The sequence below is a fragment of the Andrographis paniculata genome, unplaced genomic scaffold (assembly GCF_009805555.1).
Source record: "Andrographis paniculata isolate CXL003 unplaced genomic scaffold, ASM980555v1 Contig52END, whole genome shotgun sequence".
Lineage (NCBI taxonomy): Eukaryota > Viridiplantae > Streptophyta > Magnoliopsida > Lamiales > Acanthaceae > Andrographis > Andrographis paniculata.
This window is the reverse complement of record NW_026137587.1, coordinates 7,897,151-7,912,691: the sequence shown is the minus strand read 5'-3', so window position 1 is coordinate 7,912,691 and position 15,541 is coordinate 7,897,151. Positions and strand designations below refer to the sequence as shown.

The following is a 15,541-nucleotide window of genomic DNA, read 5'->3' as shown; positions in this document are numbered from 1 at the left end:
TATTTTTGTACTCCACGGTCACCGGTTTATCCTATACCACTAAGCCGGATCATGTATTCAGCATGCTGCGTATTATCTTACTTCATTTTTTGTATTATTGAATTTAAGTTGGCTGAGAGAATGAGATAAACATTGGTTATTTTTATACATTATCATAGCCAGAATTAAAATGAATTAAGGTTAACATTGATTTCATGGATAATTAATAAAATAATATAAATGTGTATTAAATTTAATTAATAAAATTTATATTATATAATTTGATTATGAATTTATATTATACCCAATATATGTGTATATTTAAATTTTTATTTATATGTATTATAGAAAATTTTATTCTCTTACATATTGTATATATTTTTTTACCATATAATTATTATAAATATTAAATAAATATAATATTTTAAAATAAAATTAAAAAATAAATAAATAAAAGTGACAGTTTTTTTCCCCTCTAAGATCGAAGACTTGTCGGGCGGACACATGCTGAATTGCTGATAATATAATTAATGAACACAGTAAACAAAGACAAGTATAGACATGGAAAATTAATTAAGGAAAATATTGAACTATGATTGTTTATTTCTTAAACACAGTCTTCAATATATAGCGACTGCTCAGATCCGATCAAGTGGATATATACAAATAGATATATATATATATATGAATTTATTTGTGAAATTAGCCCATAAACGTGAGTGTGCATTGATGCACGTACCAACTTACACGGTCTTTCATCTATATTTGAAGCCGTCCGCCGTTGATTGTACTTGTATCCCTCCACAAATAATATAAAAAAAATAATAATAATAATGTCATCGGCTGCCCGAGCCGTCGTTTTAATCCTCCTCTGCACCAGGAAAATTCAACGAGTATGGGAGAAATTAATCTCTTTATATATATATATATATATATGTAAATGGACGTTGATGCTATTTGTTTGAATTTCTCCAGGAGGCGGGAGATTGGGAAGACGAACGAAATCCATTGTAAAGCTTCCATCAGAGCCTGCCCGGAAGTTGGATCAAGATTACTACAAGGAGAAGATTCGAAAGAGTTTGAGGATCAGTGATAATAATGCTGAGCTGGAAGTGTCGCCGTCAGCGTATGATACAGCATGGGTGGCAATGGTGCCGGAGCTGGGGGAATATTCCGGAAGGTCTAGGCCTCGTTTCCAGCAGTGCCTCCAATGGGTAGTGGAAAACCAGAATGGGGATGGCTCCTGGGGACTCAATCCGGGCCACCCCTCCCTCTTTAAGGACTCGCTTTCATGCACTTTGGCATGCATCCTCGCCCTCCGTACATGGAACCTCGGCCATCGCCTTCTCCAAAGAGGTAATGAACTTACATGTTTAATGTCTGCAAATCCTAGATCTCTGTATTACAGTGATGTCTGTTGGATTTTGATTTTGTTTAAACTGTAGGTTTGGATTATATTGGATCGAATGCTTGGGCTGCCTCTTCTGCTGATCAGTTGTCTCCAATTGGATTTAATATCGTGTTTCCCGCCATGGTTGATCGTGCTCTCGAACTGGATTTAACTCTTCCATTAAGCCAGAGGCTGATCGATTCACTCATTCACAGTCGAGATTCTGAAATTGGGCTTTGCGGAAGAAATTATTCTAACTTGGCGTATGTTGCTGAAGGACTTGGCGACTATTGTGATTGGAAGCAGCTCTTAAACCATAGAAGAAGTAATGGTTCGTTGTTCGACTCTCCGGCCACCACTGCTGCTGCTCTGATTCGATACCCTGATGATCATAAAAGCTTTCAATACTTGGCTACAGTTGTGACTCTTTTGATGGATCGGGTGAGCTCAGCAAGATAATATATTCTGTCGAATTTAGCTCTTGATTACACGTTGTGTGTTTTGATGAATATTCATGCTCTTTCTTGTTATGAAGTACCCTGTGTCTATCCTATGCACATACGCACTCGTCTCCGTCTTGTTGACACCATGGAAAGGTTGGGAGTCAATTGCCATTTTAGAGATGAGCTTCACAATATTCTTGATGAAATATATAGGTAATAGATCTTTACTTCAATACCTACATAATCAAAATGCTTGCTGCATAACCAATTTCCACGGCAAACAGGGGTTGGCTGGCGAAAGACGAAGAGATATTCTCTGATATCAGTTGTCTAGCCATGGCATTTCGACTGCTACGAACCAATGGATATGATGTCTCATCAGGTTCAGTATTCTTCCATTGTCATTACATAATTCTTTCACTTTCAAATTAACAATAGTGTGTTGTTTTTTCATGTACCTCGATTAGACGAATTAGCTGCTTTTGTTGATGAGGAGAAGTTCTTTGATACATGTGGAATACAAAACACCAGCATCGCAACATGTCTAGAACTCTACCGAGCTTCACAACTGAGAATATACGAAGAAGAACAGATTTTGGAGAAAATTCTTACATGGACTAGAGAATTTCTGAAGAAACAAGTCTTGAACCAAAACATTCTGGACAAGAAACTATGTAGAGAGGTGATACTCTTGTCGATTTTCAGGGGAATGACCTCCTCATTCCTCAACAAACTAACTCGACTCAAATATTGTTTGGAACTTGAAAGGTGGAACATGACTTGAGGAATTTCTATGGAAAACTCGATCGAGTTAGTCATAGACGAACCATCGAATCATATGATGCTCAAGAATTTCAAATGCTAAAAACAGCATATAGGTGGAACCTCTCCTATAGCTGATATCTCCTTAATTTGATTGGATTTTTTGTCGATGCTAACTGCAATATTGTCTTGAACATTAGGCCTCGTACAATTTACAATGACGAACTTGCCATGTTCGCAGAGCAAGACTTCAGAATTTCCCAAGCACAGTATCAGGAAGAACTAAAACAAGTGCAGAAGTACAACAATTGCTTTTTTTTTTTTGACATGTTAGTATATATAACTAATGATGCATTGGGTGTCAATTGAAACAGGTGGTTCGTCGACTGCAATATGAATCGCTTGAAACAATCGAGGGACACTACGCTAGTTTCTTTGGCATTTGGTGCTGGTGTAATGGCTGACCCTGAATTAGCCCAGGCTCGTATAACCTTTGCTCAGTGCACGGTTCTCTCAACCGTGATTGATGATTTTATCGATAATTATGGATCCAAAGAAGAGTTTACCAGCCTCGTAGAGTTATTAAAAAAGTATGTTTTCTCCTTTCTTCTCTGTTACGCCGAAAAGTATGATTCTTGCTCAAACAAATCTTGCATCATCTGATTGCAGCTGGGATAAGCAGAAGCTGGAGGAGATCTCTTACAGCTCTAGAGAAGTAGAGATTATGTATACTGCAATATGCAAAACCATCGACGAACATGCAAAAAAGGCTTATGCCGTGCAAGGCCGTTGTGTTAAGCAAGAACTACACGAATTGGTACTACCTCATAATTAACAATATCCCTTCATCTCCTAGATTTATAACAATGATCATTAGTTTTACACTTTTTTTTTTTGTTGGAGCAGTGGCTTGAGGTACTTAAAGAGTTTCTAAATGAGAAGGGTTGGGGAGACAAGAAGATTACAACCATGGATCAATACATATCCACTTCTTGTATAACTACCACCGTGAAACTCTCGATTAGTTCGGCCAGTTATTTTCTAGGACACAAAATACCCGAGGGCTTATCATCAACTCCCGATTTCGCTACAATGTTGTACCACGCAAGCTTGGCCGGTTGACTCCTCAACGACATCAAGACTTACAAGGTAATCATAAGCCTTCATCTAACAATGTTTATATTTTAGGATTGGTGGATTCTAACAATGTATTTTTTGAGCTTTGAGCAGAGGGAGCAGAAAGAAGGTTGAACATCATCGGAATTCTGACAGCTGGAGGAGCTGTGTCGGAGGAGGAAGCTGTTTCGATGGCGCAGAGAATGAAAGAAGAGAGTCAGAGGAAAGTGTTGCAGATGGTTTGTCTGAGTAAGGGAAACATGGTTCCTAGAAGATGTCGAGAATTCATTTGGGGGATCTGTAAGATTGCTAATTGGGTCTACGCCGAAGATGGTGGCGACCAATTCTCGTCGCCGGAGAATATTGTCGAGGATATTAATGCATTGCTTTTGAAGCCACTCGACTCCAGAGGATTGTTGAAAGTTGAACTCGATGATGGTGAAATTCTGGAGCTTTCTACTGTCTGAAATTTTAAGAACTACATACATTATAGACAGAACCTTAGTACTTATAAATGATGCATTTATTATATTCGATTGAACGATATATTTGGTTTAAAAACATGACTTTGGAGGCTGCTTCTTAAGATTTCTGCTCAATTTGAAGGTTTCTTCTCAAGAAGATTCATAAGGAAATCATAATACTTAAGTGGATCGGGCACAGACTTTACGACGCTATCCCTCTCCCGGCATCGGCTGCTCCACGCCGCCAGTTTAGGACATTCGGCACTTAGGCTAAAGTTGCCACACTTCTCCCAGGTGTAGAACATGGTGGAGAATGATACGAGGTTGATGTCGGCAAGGCCAAATGCATGGCCTCCCAAGTAAGGTTTGTCGCCAAGCTCCGATTCGATCGTCTTGAGGCACTCGATCAGGTGCTCCGTTGCCCCCTCTTGGCCTACCGGCCACAGTTTCTTTGCAGCATTGTATATCTACAAATATACATACTAATAATTAAGATATACTAACATATATTTTGATATGTAGAAATATATGTCTATCCACCTCTTCATTTCAATTCACTCCATAATTGATTCTAAAAATCATGAATTTAATTTAATTTTTCTATAATTAAATTCTATTGATTGACTGTTCCAGGAACTCTCCAAGACTCCACATTTCCAAATAAGATCTAAACACAACCTTAAAATATTGGATTTGATCTTCTTTGAAATCAATATTTCATCACCATCATTCTAAACCTCTTCATCCAATTATCCAAATCCGTTTAGAAACCACTCTTAAACAAAAATTTTCTGGAAAAGAAATTAAAATTGATGAGAAAACCCTACCCTAAATAAGAAAATGTAGTTCAATTTGTGTCCCAGTGAAGGAGCAATTGGATTTCATTTATGTTTGGGGGGATAAGAAGTTGACCTTCTTGTCCATGTAGTCGGCCCAAAACCTGGCTCGAGATCGCTGGTAGGGATCGGCGGGGAGCAGAGGCGTTGTCGTTGTCCAGGTCTCGTCGACGTATTGGATGATGGTGGTGGATTCGCAGATGGGTTTCCCGTTGTGGATGAGGACAGGCACTTGCTTATTGATAGGGTTCATCTCCAGCAGCAGTGAAGATTTGTTGACCAAATCCTGCTCTATCGACTCAAACTCCAATCCCTTCTCTCTCAGAGCTATTCGCACTCTTGCAGCAAAGGGGCTGTTCCATAAGTCCAGAACAATCACCTCATCATCTTCCCCCATTGATCTGATCCGATCCTATCCTATCCTATCCGAGCTCTCTCTTATAATGGGGTCACGACTTATCCTACTGTTTTTTTTTTTTTTTAAATTAAGTAGAGAAATTGGGCTAAAAACAAACAAACAAAAAAAAATTGTATAGAGGGCGGCGGTGGATGAACATGTTGAAGGAGCAAGTGGGGAACATAATTAAATGTGTGTAGAAAGAAAATCATTAATTTTAATTTTAGTACTTTTATGTTATAATATTATTAAATAAGTGTAATAGCTGACTCTGAATTAACTCGGGCTTTATTTAATTTGAGCCCAAAAATTGTTGGAGCTCATGTGACCGATATAGCCGGAGAATATTGTCGATGATATAAATGCATTGCTTGTTAAGGAGTAGATTCCAATATGATGTAATATTTTAGTCCCAACTAAAGTTAGGAAGAAATGTATTTATTACATTCGATTGGACGAAATTATTTCGTTTAAAACATATTGCAAGTATTCGGAGGCTTCTTCTTAAGATTTTTTCTCAATTTGAAGCATTGTTCTTAAAATTCATGAAGAATTCATATATCTTATGTGGATCGGGCAGAGACTTTGCGACGCTATCCCTCTCCCGGCACCGGGTGATCCACGTCGCCAATTTAGGACATTCGACACTTAGGCTAAAATTGCCACACTTCTCCCAAGTGTAGAACATGCTCGAGAATGATACTAGGTTGATGTCCGCAAGGCCAAATGTGTCGCCTCCCAAGTATGGCTTCTCGCCAAGCTCTAGTTCGATCGTCTTGAAGCACTCGATCAGTTGTTCGGTTGCTCCCTCTTGGTCTACCCACAATGCCTTTGCGACATTGTATATCTACAAAATAATGCAAATGTTATTCAAATTTATGCTCATAATTTATTTTTTTTGTAATATTTTTATTTATTTTAATTTTTAATTTTTACCATAAAAAATGAACAAGTATTATCCATATTTAATAAAATTTGTACTTAAATCAAATAAATATAATTTTCGATAACAAATAGAATAATAATTAGTGTAGTCTATCCACCCTTGGGCCATATAAAAATTATTTAGAAACCCACGCTCTCTTTATATTTACTTTTTCTCAATATATTTTTCATATAGACTTCACAATATTAATAAATACTTTTTTCAACATATATTTTATTAAATCTCCTTATAATTTAAAGTATTTTATTTATTATACATTTACCTCATAATCACCGAACGTATAATATTAATCCATCTATCCGCCCAAATTATATTACATGACATCATTTTGACAAGCAGAAATAGTAACATTCATAGAATATTCTTAAATAGTTTTTTATATTACCATCAATAGTATACGTATGTATTTTATATATTTAAAACGTGATTTTATTTAGCATGTTATGTAAAAAATAAAATCATCGTAGTATTCTTTTTACAAATATATATTTTCACACATTTTATGAAATATTAATTGTTACTATTTTTTAAAATTGTTCAAAAATATAAACGGAGCTAATATCATCTTATTATGATTTTGACTGTTCCATGAACTGATCTTCCAAGACTCTACATTTCCGAACACAACCTTAAAGAGTTGATTCTGATCTTTAATTTGAAATCAATTCATCGTCATCATTCCTAATCTCTTCATCCAATTATCCAATCCCATTAAAAAACCCCTCTTCAATAAAATACTGATAACAAACAATATCAAAAAAAGAAAAAAAAGACAAAAACCCTTCTTGAAAAGAAATTAAAACTGATGAGGAAACCCTAACCTAATAAGAACAAACACTGCAATTTAGGTCCCAATGAACCAACAATTGAATTTCATTTATGTTTGGGGGATAAGAAGTTGACCTTCTTGTCTATGTAGTCGGCCCAAAACCTGGCTCGAGATCGCTGGTAGGGATCGTCGGGGAGCAGAGGCGTTGACGTTGTCCAGGTCTCGTCGACGTACTGGACGATGATGGTGGATTCGCAGATGGGTTTCCCGTTGCGGATGAGGACAGGCAATTGCTTATTGACAGGGTTCATCTCCAGCAGCAGTGAAGATTTGTTGACCAAATCCTGCTCTATCGACTCAAATTCCAATCCCTTTTCTCTCAGAGCTATTCGCACTCTCGCACCAAAGGGGCTGCTCCAAAAGTCCAGAACAATCAGCTCATCGTCTTCCGCCATTAATGATCTGATCTGGATCTCTTTAAGTTTTAGGTTTTAATGGGTTAGCTGCACAGATTGCAGCGAATTAATTATAATGGGGTCACGAAGAAGTAATATATTACTATAATATTGTGTTTTTTAATTAAGTAGGATTTAATTTTACTTGCCAAACTTGGGCTAAAAGGAAAAGATACTCGGAAGGGCGGTGGCGGATGAACAAGTGGGGACAATAATTAAATGTGTGTAGAAAGAAAATCATTAACTTTACTAGTTGTTTTTCTGAGAAATCTTTTTATTCTTTTTAAATATCTTAGATATTTAAAATTATGTCAATCGAAAACAATTTTTTTTTTTTTAAAAAAAAAGGATAAAAATGAAATAAAATAATAAAAAAATATAGTTTTTATTAAAAAACAAAATTATTTTTAAATAAAAATATAAATATAAATTTGAATGACTATACATAAAAAGTGTGTTTGATTTGTGTTTTAATATTTTTTAAAAGTAAAATATATTTATAATATATTAATTTTTTGTTAAAAGGAAAAAAAAAAGAAGAAGCCAAGATTAGGACTGCCACCTCTTAAATGATCCCAGTTCTTCTCATAAATAAGGCTGATGTTACAGTCATTAATTATAATCAGCACATTACGTGGCAATATATAACTATAGTCCACGCAACATATTAATCGTAATCTCAATATTATTAACTTGTCGAACCTAGTTAAGTTCCATTCGAAATTTATCTAAAGATTATTTAAAGAGTAGTGACGACAAACGTCAAATATTCATATAATATTTAAATATAAAATTAATTTTTACAATAACATAAAAAAATTTAAATGTTTGATTAATTTTTTATTTAAAAATTTTAATTCTTTTAGTAAATAGTAGTAGATAATTTAAACAGCCCTAAACCAAACGGAACCTAAACATATATGTCACTCGTTGTCTAGACTATTCGAAAGACTACTGATTGCACACCCCATCCTTCTCAAATCTTCAGTTCCGTGTCTTCGTGAAGTAAAAAGAAAACACCATTGATGACGTCAGCCATGAGATATACATAGAGTTTGTGTGTGTGTGTGTATGTATGTATATATATACACCCCCACCGATCCAATTCATCCATATAAACAGACAATAATCATATATATAATTCTTAAGAGAGATCTCTGGAAGCTAAGCAAGAATGGGTGATGATGAGGTGATTGTGCTGGGCACTGTCTTCAGCATGTTCTCCATGAGAGTTCGAGTGGCTTTGTCTGAGAAGGGCATCAAGTATGAGTACAGGGAAGAGGATTTGGGCAACAAAAGCCCCCTTCTCCTTCAGACAAATCCTATCCACAAGAAAATCCCTGTCCTCATCCACAACGGGAAGCCCATCTGTGAGTCCTTGATAATTCTCGAGTATATCGATGAGGTCTGGAAGGATAAGTCTCCATTATTGCCCTCTAATCCCTACCAGAGAGCTCAGGCCAGATTCTGGGCCGATCTTGTCGACAAAAAGGTACAATAATCTTGCAATTAAGCTATATATATATATGTTTTTTTTCCAACATGAAAACGAAAAAGTGAATTATCGACATATATATCTATATATATATTTAATGATAAGATTTACGAGATTGTTTATTATGTACTAAAGCCATATCTTTAGTTATTGAACTAATCATATATATTGGATATATATATATGTATGTATATAGGTATATACTTCAGCAAGCAATATTTGGAGGAAGAAAGGGGAAGAGCTAGAGGAAGGCAAGAAAGAATTCATCGAGGTTCTAAAGTTGTTTGAGGCAGAGTTAGGGGACAAACCTTATTTTGGAGGCGATCGCTTCGGATTTCTCGACGTGGCCCTCGTGACTTACTACAACTGGTTCCAGGCGATCGAGATTTGTGGCAACATTAGCATCAAGGAGCATTGCCCGAAGCTTATGGCATGGGGCGAACGCTGCATGGAGAAGGAGAGCGTCGCTAAGTCTGCAGCTGATGTCAAGACGGTTTGCGACTTTATTATGGTTCTCAAGAAGAGGAATGGTGTTGCTTAGCTCCTTCACCTTCATACTGTTGAGTTCTGCAAACATAAATAATATGGCTGTATTGTTGCACTCTTTATGTTGCATTTGATCATATCAGAAATATATATGTAATAAATGGTAGTTTTGCTTACATGTGATGTTTTATTTGTGATTGAATGAAAATCCGAGCTTTGGATCATCCTACATATAAATGTTCTAAAGGCACCGTACTCTTCTTTAAGAAATATGGTAAGCAATGAACAACGAACACAAACACAAACACAAACACGAGGTTATAGAAAGTTTCCAATGATGGATAGTATAAGACTATAAGTATAATGTGTCCCAATAAGGCAAATTCTGCACAATTTCTACAAATAATGCCAAAATTGAGTATCTCAGCTTCACATTTGGCCTAATATCCATTGCATTTTAAACAACAAATGAAACGCAAGTGTTACCCATAAACTGAACCTAGTCTTTGCGCTGCTTCTCCAATGGCGGATGGCTTGTGTCCGCTGCTCATGTAGATTTATAAATACCGGCATACAACATTATCCCTCGAAGCCATATATATTATCTCGGAGGACAATTTTTCTCGTAGACCTGAGAACTTCCTAAAAATGTGTATTCCTTGTTTCTTGATTGGAAGTTGATGTTGAAACCAGTGGGATCGACTCAGTAGCAGGTTCATCCGTGGTTACTCGTGAAGCTTCCTTCTTTAGCTTGTAGTTGTTGTATGCAGCTACACCTGCAATAGCTGCAATTGCAAATGCTTTCATTACAACAATCTCTAAGGAGACAGAGGAAAGTAGAACCATGGAATTTAAAAATTAGCTGTAAACATTGTTTGTACCGATGGCATAGCCCAGCAGATTGATAAATGTCAATTTCGTGTCTGCAAAAAGAAGGGCTGAGAGAAGAACCACCACCCAGTCCTTCACAACACCAGCCACACGAATGGTCAAAGCACTCGTATGCGAAATTACGAGGAAGACTGAAAGGTTGAGGGCAAAAGTACAGAGGGAGTTAAGACACAAAACGAAAGGTTTGAAGCTCCACGTCCCCTGCGCTTCCATCTTAGGCCTCTCCAGGAAGAGCCATGGAACGAAGAGGCAAATGGCACTGTAGTAGGAACAGAAGTTCACTTAAAAGTGTAACACAGTGGCAAATTGCAAATTGCCTACCCATAAAACATAGAACATTTAGGAAATGCCATCTAAAATAGTCAGCAAATATCCAGTTGTGCTCGGTGAAAACTTGAAGAAAAACCCACAGAAGAACTCTCAGAAATTTCTAATGGGAAAATAAATTGCATCAATTTAAAAGCATGGAGTTATGGCAGCATTTCTTTAAAAAAAAAAAAAGTATTTCACAGGAGACAAATGTGTAATTTAACAAATTTTTATCATGTTCCAATATTTTAGAGGATAGAGAGCGTGCCTGCAGGGGCTGACGTAGTACATCATAGATATAGGATTTAGTTTTAGGCCCTTCCGCTTCACAAAAATCTCCACGAATATTAGCCTCAGAGCTTCTCCGACCACACCTCCCATTTGGTAAACTACGCCAATCCAGCTAATACTTATTTCACCATAAGAAGCTACCAATACACCAAAACTGATAATCGACATTATCAGAAGCATCTTGCAACTCATGACTTCAAGTCCAGCCAATACACCAAGAACGAAAACAGCAACTGGCACTATAGACGCCACAAATAATGAAGACCAACAACACAAGTACAAGATAAGTTACAGCTTTTCCGCCAGTGTTAAATAAAATGCCAATGACCACACTAATGAAAATAGCCAGAACATACGTACTGATTGCTTTCAACATTTGAGCGAATGCCACCGATATATACAGGTAAGCAGTGTTCCCAAGCCAAAGTGTCATTGCAAACATAGCACCAATAGGGATGACAGAGGATATGTATCTGTAAAATCAGCACTAATGCTTTTAATAATAGCATATAGCATTTATCAAATCAGCTTGGAAAATATGCAAGTCGAATAAAATTGAAAGGCATGGTTATAGAAAATAATAATATTAAGGTTAAGTCATCAAGGTAAAGGCACAAAATGGTATTTCAGAATTTCTCTAGAATCAGCTAAGTGTTGGGGTTATTGGTCTTACCAAAATTTGAATATAGAAATCTACCTATTGAGTTGGGAAGGAAAGTGTCCCTAAAGGGTGAGGAGTAGGTATTGTATATCTTTCATTCCATTTAATTTCTCTAATGGTTTCGGAGGCAAATACTTCAATTATATCTGCCCTTACACTTGGTGTGTATATTTTTGTTTAAGAATATACATAGAAACCAAATTAACATATTAAGATAAGAGCATGAAATGATGCCAAAAGTAAAAAAAATAAAAATAAAAATACGTGTGTATCAAAAGGAAAGAAGACTCACATATCCAATGTCATTCCTTCCTCAACCTTCATTATCTGAAAGAATTCCAAATTAATATTCTACTAATACTTTATAATGAGAAGCATTTGAATGATAAAGCTAAATTTAAGAAAAAGTACCTTAAGAACTTTGATAGGTACAATACATAAAACAGAGGAGAAGATCATGTGAAGCAGGGTTAATCCAAGAGGATAAGGGAAGTTTATTTCCTTCGACGACAGAACCCACTGCATTCAGTACAATAAGGATTTACCAATTGTCAATGTAACAGATATTAAAACCAAACATCCACATCAAACAGGAAATATAGCCAACATGATTCCTCAAGATCCAATTTTGTAATAAATGCTATCTACTGACAGGATCTTGGGTTTCATTAGTAATGAGGATTAAAATGATCACATATGATCGATCAAAGACATATTCAACTACCAAAATATATTTTGTATCCTTTCTGAATGTTCTCTTGCTATCATAATGCAAAATTTATGATAATAATTTAATGAAAGGCAACATCATATAGCAGCATACACAGCGCATTGATTAGGAATAGAACGACACACCGGCAAGGTTTTTGCACTAACTAGAGTTAAATGCAACTGAGACATAGGTCAGCAATTCTGGAAATTTTTGGATGACATCAGTCCATGAAGCATTTAGAATTGGAAAATAATGTATGGCTAGTGTCCAAACCATAACAATCCAGACAGATTAAGGATTAGCAACAAGCACTTAGAGCTTATGGAAATCCCTCATTGCATAAAATCAAAATAGACATGATGACATGAATAAACATTTCAGAAAGTAACAGGAGCTCAAAAATGAAATGACCATCCAACAAATTAGCTTCAGTTTGGCTTAAGAATAATATCCCATGGAATCCACCTTATTTTCCCCAAAATATCCATTGGAGAGAGTGCTAAATTCATAGTCCATAGCTATGAAAAGCGCAATAAAAAAACCCTACCACATGCTCGACTAAATGCTGAATAACAGAAAAATTAACAGCGAATTCCACTGTGATAAATGCAGAAGTTAACAGTTTTAGGGCAAGAACCTTGTTGTAAAAGATCTGCCCGCTGGACAGGGCTATGTAGAGGAGAATGTAGGCGTAAGTCACAAACTCTTCTCTGAGCCATTTTCTGCTGCGATCTGCCATTGTTTGGATCCAAGGATGAAACCCTAATGACTGAATACAACCTGAATCCAAAACCAAAACCAAAACCAAAACCAAAACCCAGAGGCGAAATTAGACGGGAAAATTGGGGATTAAGGGTAAAGAGAGGATTTGGGTTTGCAAGTCTCTCATTGGCGTTTGACTTGGAAAGGGCGAAAAAAACCCCAAACAGTAGATCGCAGGTGAAATCTAGGCGATCGACAGTGAAGGCGCGGAGGGTGCTGCGTCGTCGACGATGGACTGCACTGATCCGCACAGACGTGTGTATAATATGTTGGAATTAAACTGAATAGAGGAATTGGGAATGAGAAAGAACTCGTTCACTGTTATTGATTATTATTTGATTAAACGAAGGAAATGAAAGTGTCTGAACGAAGGAAATGGAAGTGTCTGATGAAATATAGGCAAGTTGCGGCTGTGATATAAAACAAACATTGCTAAAAATAAGGAAAAGATAACATCCAGTTCTAAGACCAAGTCTTTTCAATTATTTTATTTTAACAAATCAATTTTCAGTAATTTTCTCAACATAATATACCGTGGATTTCTAAGCAATTACTTCAAAATGCAGAAATTTGACTATACAAGCTAAAGTTGAATAAAGAACCACAACAACGATGTTTCTTAAAGGAATGGAGTCGTTCGTGAACTCGGTTTTTTTTCGATTAAAATTCGTTCGCAGACATTAAAGAGTCTAGCCGAACAATATTAGTAGAAGAAAATAATATTTTGGAAAATGCCAATTTTGATACCAAAAAATGCTTGTCTATTTTGGTCGCAAATTAGCATGGAGAGCTTTCGCAATCCTATACGATTGAAGGTATCGACTTTGGTATACACTTTTACGATACACACGATTTATGTTATCTTTGGAGTACGCATGAACGTATGTCAATAAGTTTAAAATTTATACTTGCACGTTTTCTTATACATAAGTTGAGAATAAACGTTTTCACGGCATTGCTACTGGGCCTTATGTCACTCAATTGACAAAAGGTTCTGGGGTATTCGATGGAATGATGGAAAAACCTTGCGGTATTTTGATGGTGTGTAGTTTTCGCATATTACAGTTGATGGGTATAATTACAAAAATCAAAACACAAAGAGGAAGATAGCAATTTGTATTGGTTGATAGAGTTGGTGAAACAATGGATCAGGACGATCCTACTCAGGTGCAACGAAGTCGAGCGAGTTCAGTCCCGTGTTCGCCGGTTTTAGGAAACCATACGGTATTTGCATACGTCAAGTTTGATCAAGTCGATGATATGTAGTTTTAGATTATATTATTATTATTATTATTATATATCTACTCTGATGTCATGTGTTGTTAATTTTCATAATGTAATACACGATGAACGAGCTTTAATGATATTACGTCATTCTTTAATTAAATATAATATACTATTAGTAAATAAAATGGCGAAAATAGAGTTTAAATTTCGGGGGTAAAATATCTATATTTATTTAATATTTAATTAATAAATTAAAAAAATAATGTAATCACATATAAATTTAAACAATTTCCGGAGCAAATTGTATGGATTGTGGCAAAATAAATTTTAACAGTATATAAAACATAAATCAAATAAATATATATTAAAAAATATAAGTATTATGCAAAATAATAATTTATAAATTATTATATATATATTATTTTTTAAGAACATATGTAAAAATTGTATAGGAATAAAACACATTTATTTATTTTTTCTTGATCGGAAAAAAAAAAAAAAAAACACATTTATTTTGATAGATGACCAAATGGCGTGGCGCCGCCCGAATTCTGCTGAGATCTGCTCGTATACCCACCCTAACAAGAACCCGAAAATAGCCGTTGGAGCTGGAATTAATATAACACTGCTTCGTGAACACCCTCAGTACATTATTCATAAAAATTCTAATTTGTTATGGGATTTATTGAGATTTTTTACTATTTATTAAATTCTTTTACTAAGAAGTATCTAATTAAATATTTATACCCTGCGTGAAAATGTGAAATGATGACAAACAAATCAGACAAGATTGGTCTGAAACCCCCATTTACTACCAATCACTTGTATTGCGAATTATGATTCTTGGTCACATATACATAAAACACACACCCCAATACATTTATACATAAGATTCTTCGATTTCCTTTCTTGTTAAAATGGAAACCCACAAGAGAAGGACTGAGAGTGAGCCGACATAGAACAAGACATTGAGAAGAAGAAGATGATGATGAAAGGACGATACAGTACTTTCCAGAAAAATAAAATAAAACGTGGATAAAAAATTTTAGCCCATAGAGAGGGGATGAGAGAACGAAGCAGTGAGAAGCACAGAAGAAGCATGTGGTAGAGAGCAGCCCAGTTGCCCCTCTAATCGGATGGGGTTTCGAAT

General features: G+C 35.8%; 7 protein-coding genes across 10 annotated transcripts; 4 read left to right on the top strand and 3 right to left on the bottom strand.

Moving 5' to 3' along the window:
• Nucleotides 1-720: 720 nt before the first annotated feature.
• Nucleotides 721-1,999, top strand: LOC127254277 (cis-abienol synthase, chloroplastic-like). Its single transcript, XM_051279302.1, has 3 exons — nucleotides 721-872; nucleotides 955-1,335; nucleotides 1,425-1,999. The coding sequence occupies exons 2-3, from the start codon at nucleotides 1,128-1,130 to the stop codon at nucleotides 1,826-1,828; spliced, it is 612 nt and encodes a 203-aa protein (XP_051135259.1). The 5' UTR covers nucleotides 721-872; nucleotides 955-1,127; the 3' UTR covers nucleotides 1,829-1,999.
• On the top strand, nucleotides 1,958-4,325 carry LOC127254452 (class I diterpene synthase 2, chloroplastic-like). The gene is made up of 9 exons (XM_051279544.1): nucleotides 1,958-2,025; nucleotides 2,097-2,194; nucleotides 2,280-2,494; nucleotides 2,581-2,690; nucleotides 2,775-2,873; nucleotides 2,949-3,164; nucleotides 3,244-3,391; nucleotides 3,481-3,723; nucleotides 3,805-4,325. Exons 1-8 carry the CDS (start codon nucleotides 1,958-1,960, stop codon nucleotides 3,694-3,696), a joined length of 1,170 nt encoding a protein of 389 aa, XP_051135501.1. The 3' UTR covers nucleotides 3,697-3,723; nucleotides 3,805-4,325.
• Nucleotides 3,804-4,325, top strand: LOC127254278 (nezukol synthase KSL3-like). The gene has a single exon (XM_051279303.1). It carries the CDS (start codon nucleotides 3,882-3,884, stop codon nucleotides 4,155-4,157), a length of 276 nt encoding a protein of 91 aa, XP_051135260.1. The 5' UTR covers nucleotides 3,804-3,881; the 3' UTR covers nucleotides 4,158-4,325.
• On the bottom strand, nucleotides 4,196-5,423 carry LOC127254275 (glutathione S-transferase U19-like). The gene is made up of 2 exons (XM_051279300.1): nucleotides 5,067-5,423; nucleotides 4,196-4,621 (listed from the first exon to the last, which is right to left on the bottom strand). Exons 1-2 carry the CDS (start codon nucleotides 5,385-5,387, stop codon nucleotides 4,286-4,288), a joined length of 657 nt encoding a protein of 218 aa, XP_051135257.1. The 5' UTR covers nucleotides 5,388-5,423; the 3' UTR covers nucleotides 4,196-4,285.
• A 346-nt stretch (nucleotides 5,424-5,769) lies between these two features.
• Nucleotides 5,770-7,686, bottom strand: LOC127254276 (probable glutathione S-transferase parA). Its single transcript, XM_051279301.1, has 2 exons — nucleotides 7,237-7,686; nucleotides 5,770-6,234 (listed from the first exon to the last, which is right to left on the bottom strand). The coding sequence occupies exons 1-2, from the start codon at nucleotides 7,555-7,557 to the stop codon at nucleotides 5,905-5,907; spliced, it is 651 nt and encodes a 216-aa protein (XP_051135258.1). The 5' UTR covers nucleotides 7,558-7,686; the 3' UTR covers nucleotides 5,770-5,904.
• Nucleotides 7,687-8,597: 911 nt separating this feature from the next.
• Nucleotides 8,598-9,762, top strand: LOC127254232 (glutathione S-transferase U25-like). The gene is made up of 2 exons (XM_051279231.1): nucleotides 8,598-9,049; nucleotides 9,249-9,762. The coding sequence occupies exons 1-2, from the start codon at nucleotides 8,732-8,734 to the stop codon at nucleotides 9,591-9,593; spliced, it is 663 nt and encodes a 220-aa protein (XP_051135188.1). The 5' UTR covers nucleotides 8,598-8,731; the 3' UTR covers nucleotides 9,594-9,762.
• A 94-nt stretch (nucleotides 9,763-9,856) lies between these two features.
• Nucleotides 9,857-13,565, bottom strand: LOC127254231 (probable sugar phosphate/phosphate translocator At3g14410). Of its 4 annotated transcripts, none has more exons than XM_051279228.1 (7): nucleotides 13,040-13,563; nucleotides 12,102-12,209; nucleotides 11,983-12,017; nucleotides 11,390-11,502; nucleotides 11,007-11,268; nucleotides 10,420-10,560; nucleotides 9,857-10,323 (listed from the first exon to the last, which is right to left on the bottom strand). In XM_051279228.1, the coding sequence occupies exons 1-7, from the start codon at nucleotides 13,139-13,141 to the stop codon at nucleotides 10,254-10,256; spliced, it is 831 nt and encodes a 276-aa protein (XP_051135185.1). In that variant the 5' UTR covers nucleotides 13,142-13,563; the 3' UTR covers nucleotides 9,857-10,253. The 4 variants fall into 4 exon arrangements, with proteins under 4 accessions (XP_051135185.1, XP_051135184.1, XP_051135187.1 ...); XM_051279227.1 differs by having other exon boundaries at nucleotides 10,420-10,688; nucleotides 13,040-13,558; XM_051279230.1 differs by lacking the exon at nucleotides 10,420-10,560 and having other exon boundaries at nucleotides 13,040-13,565.
• Nucleotides 13,566-15,541: the final 1,976 nt, after the last annotated feature.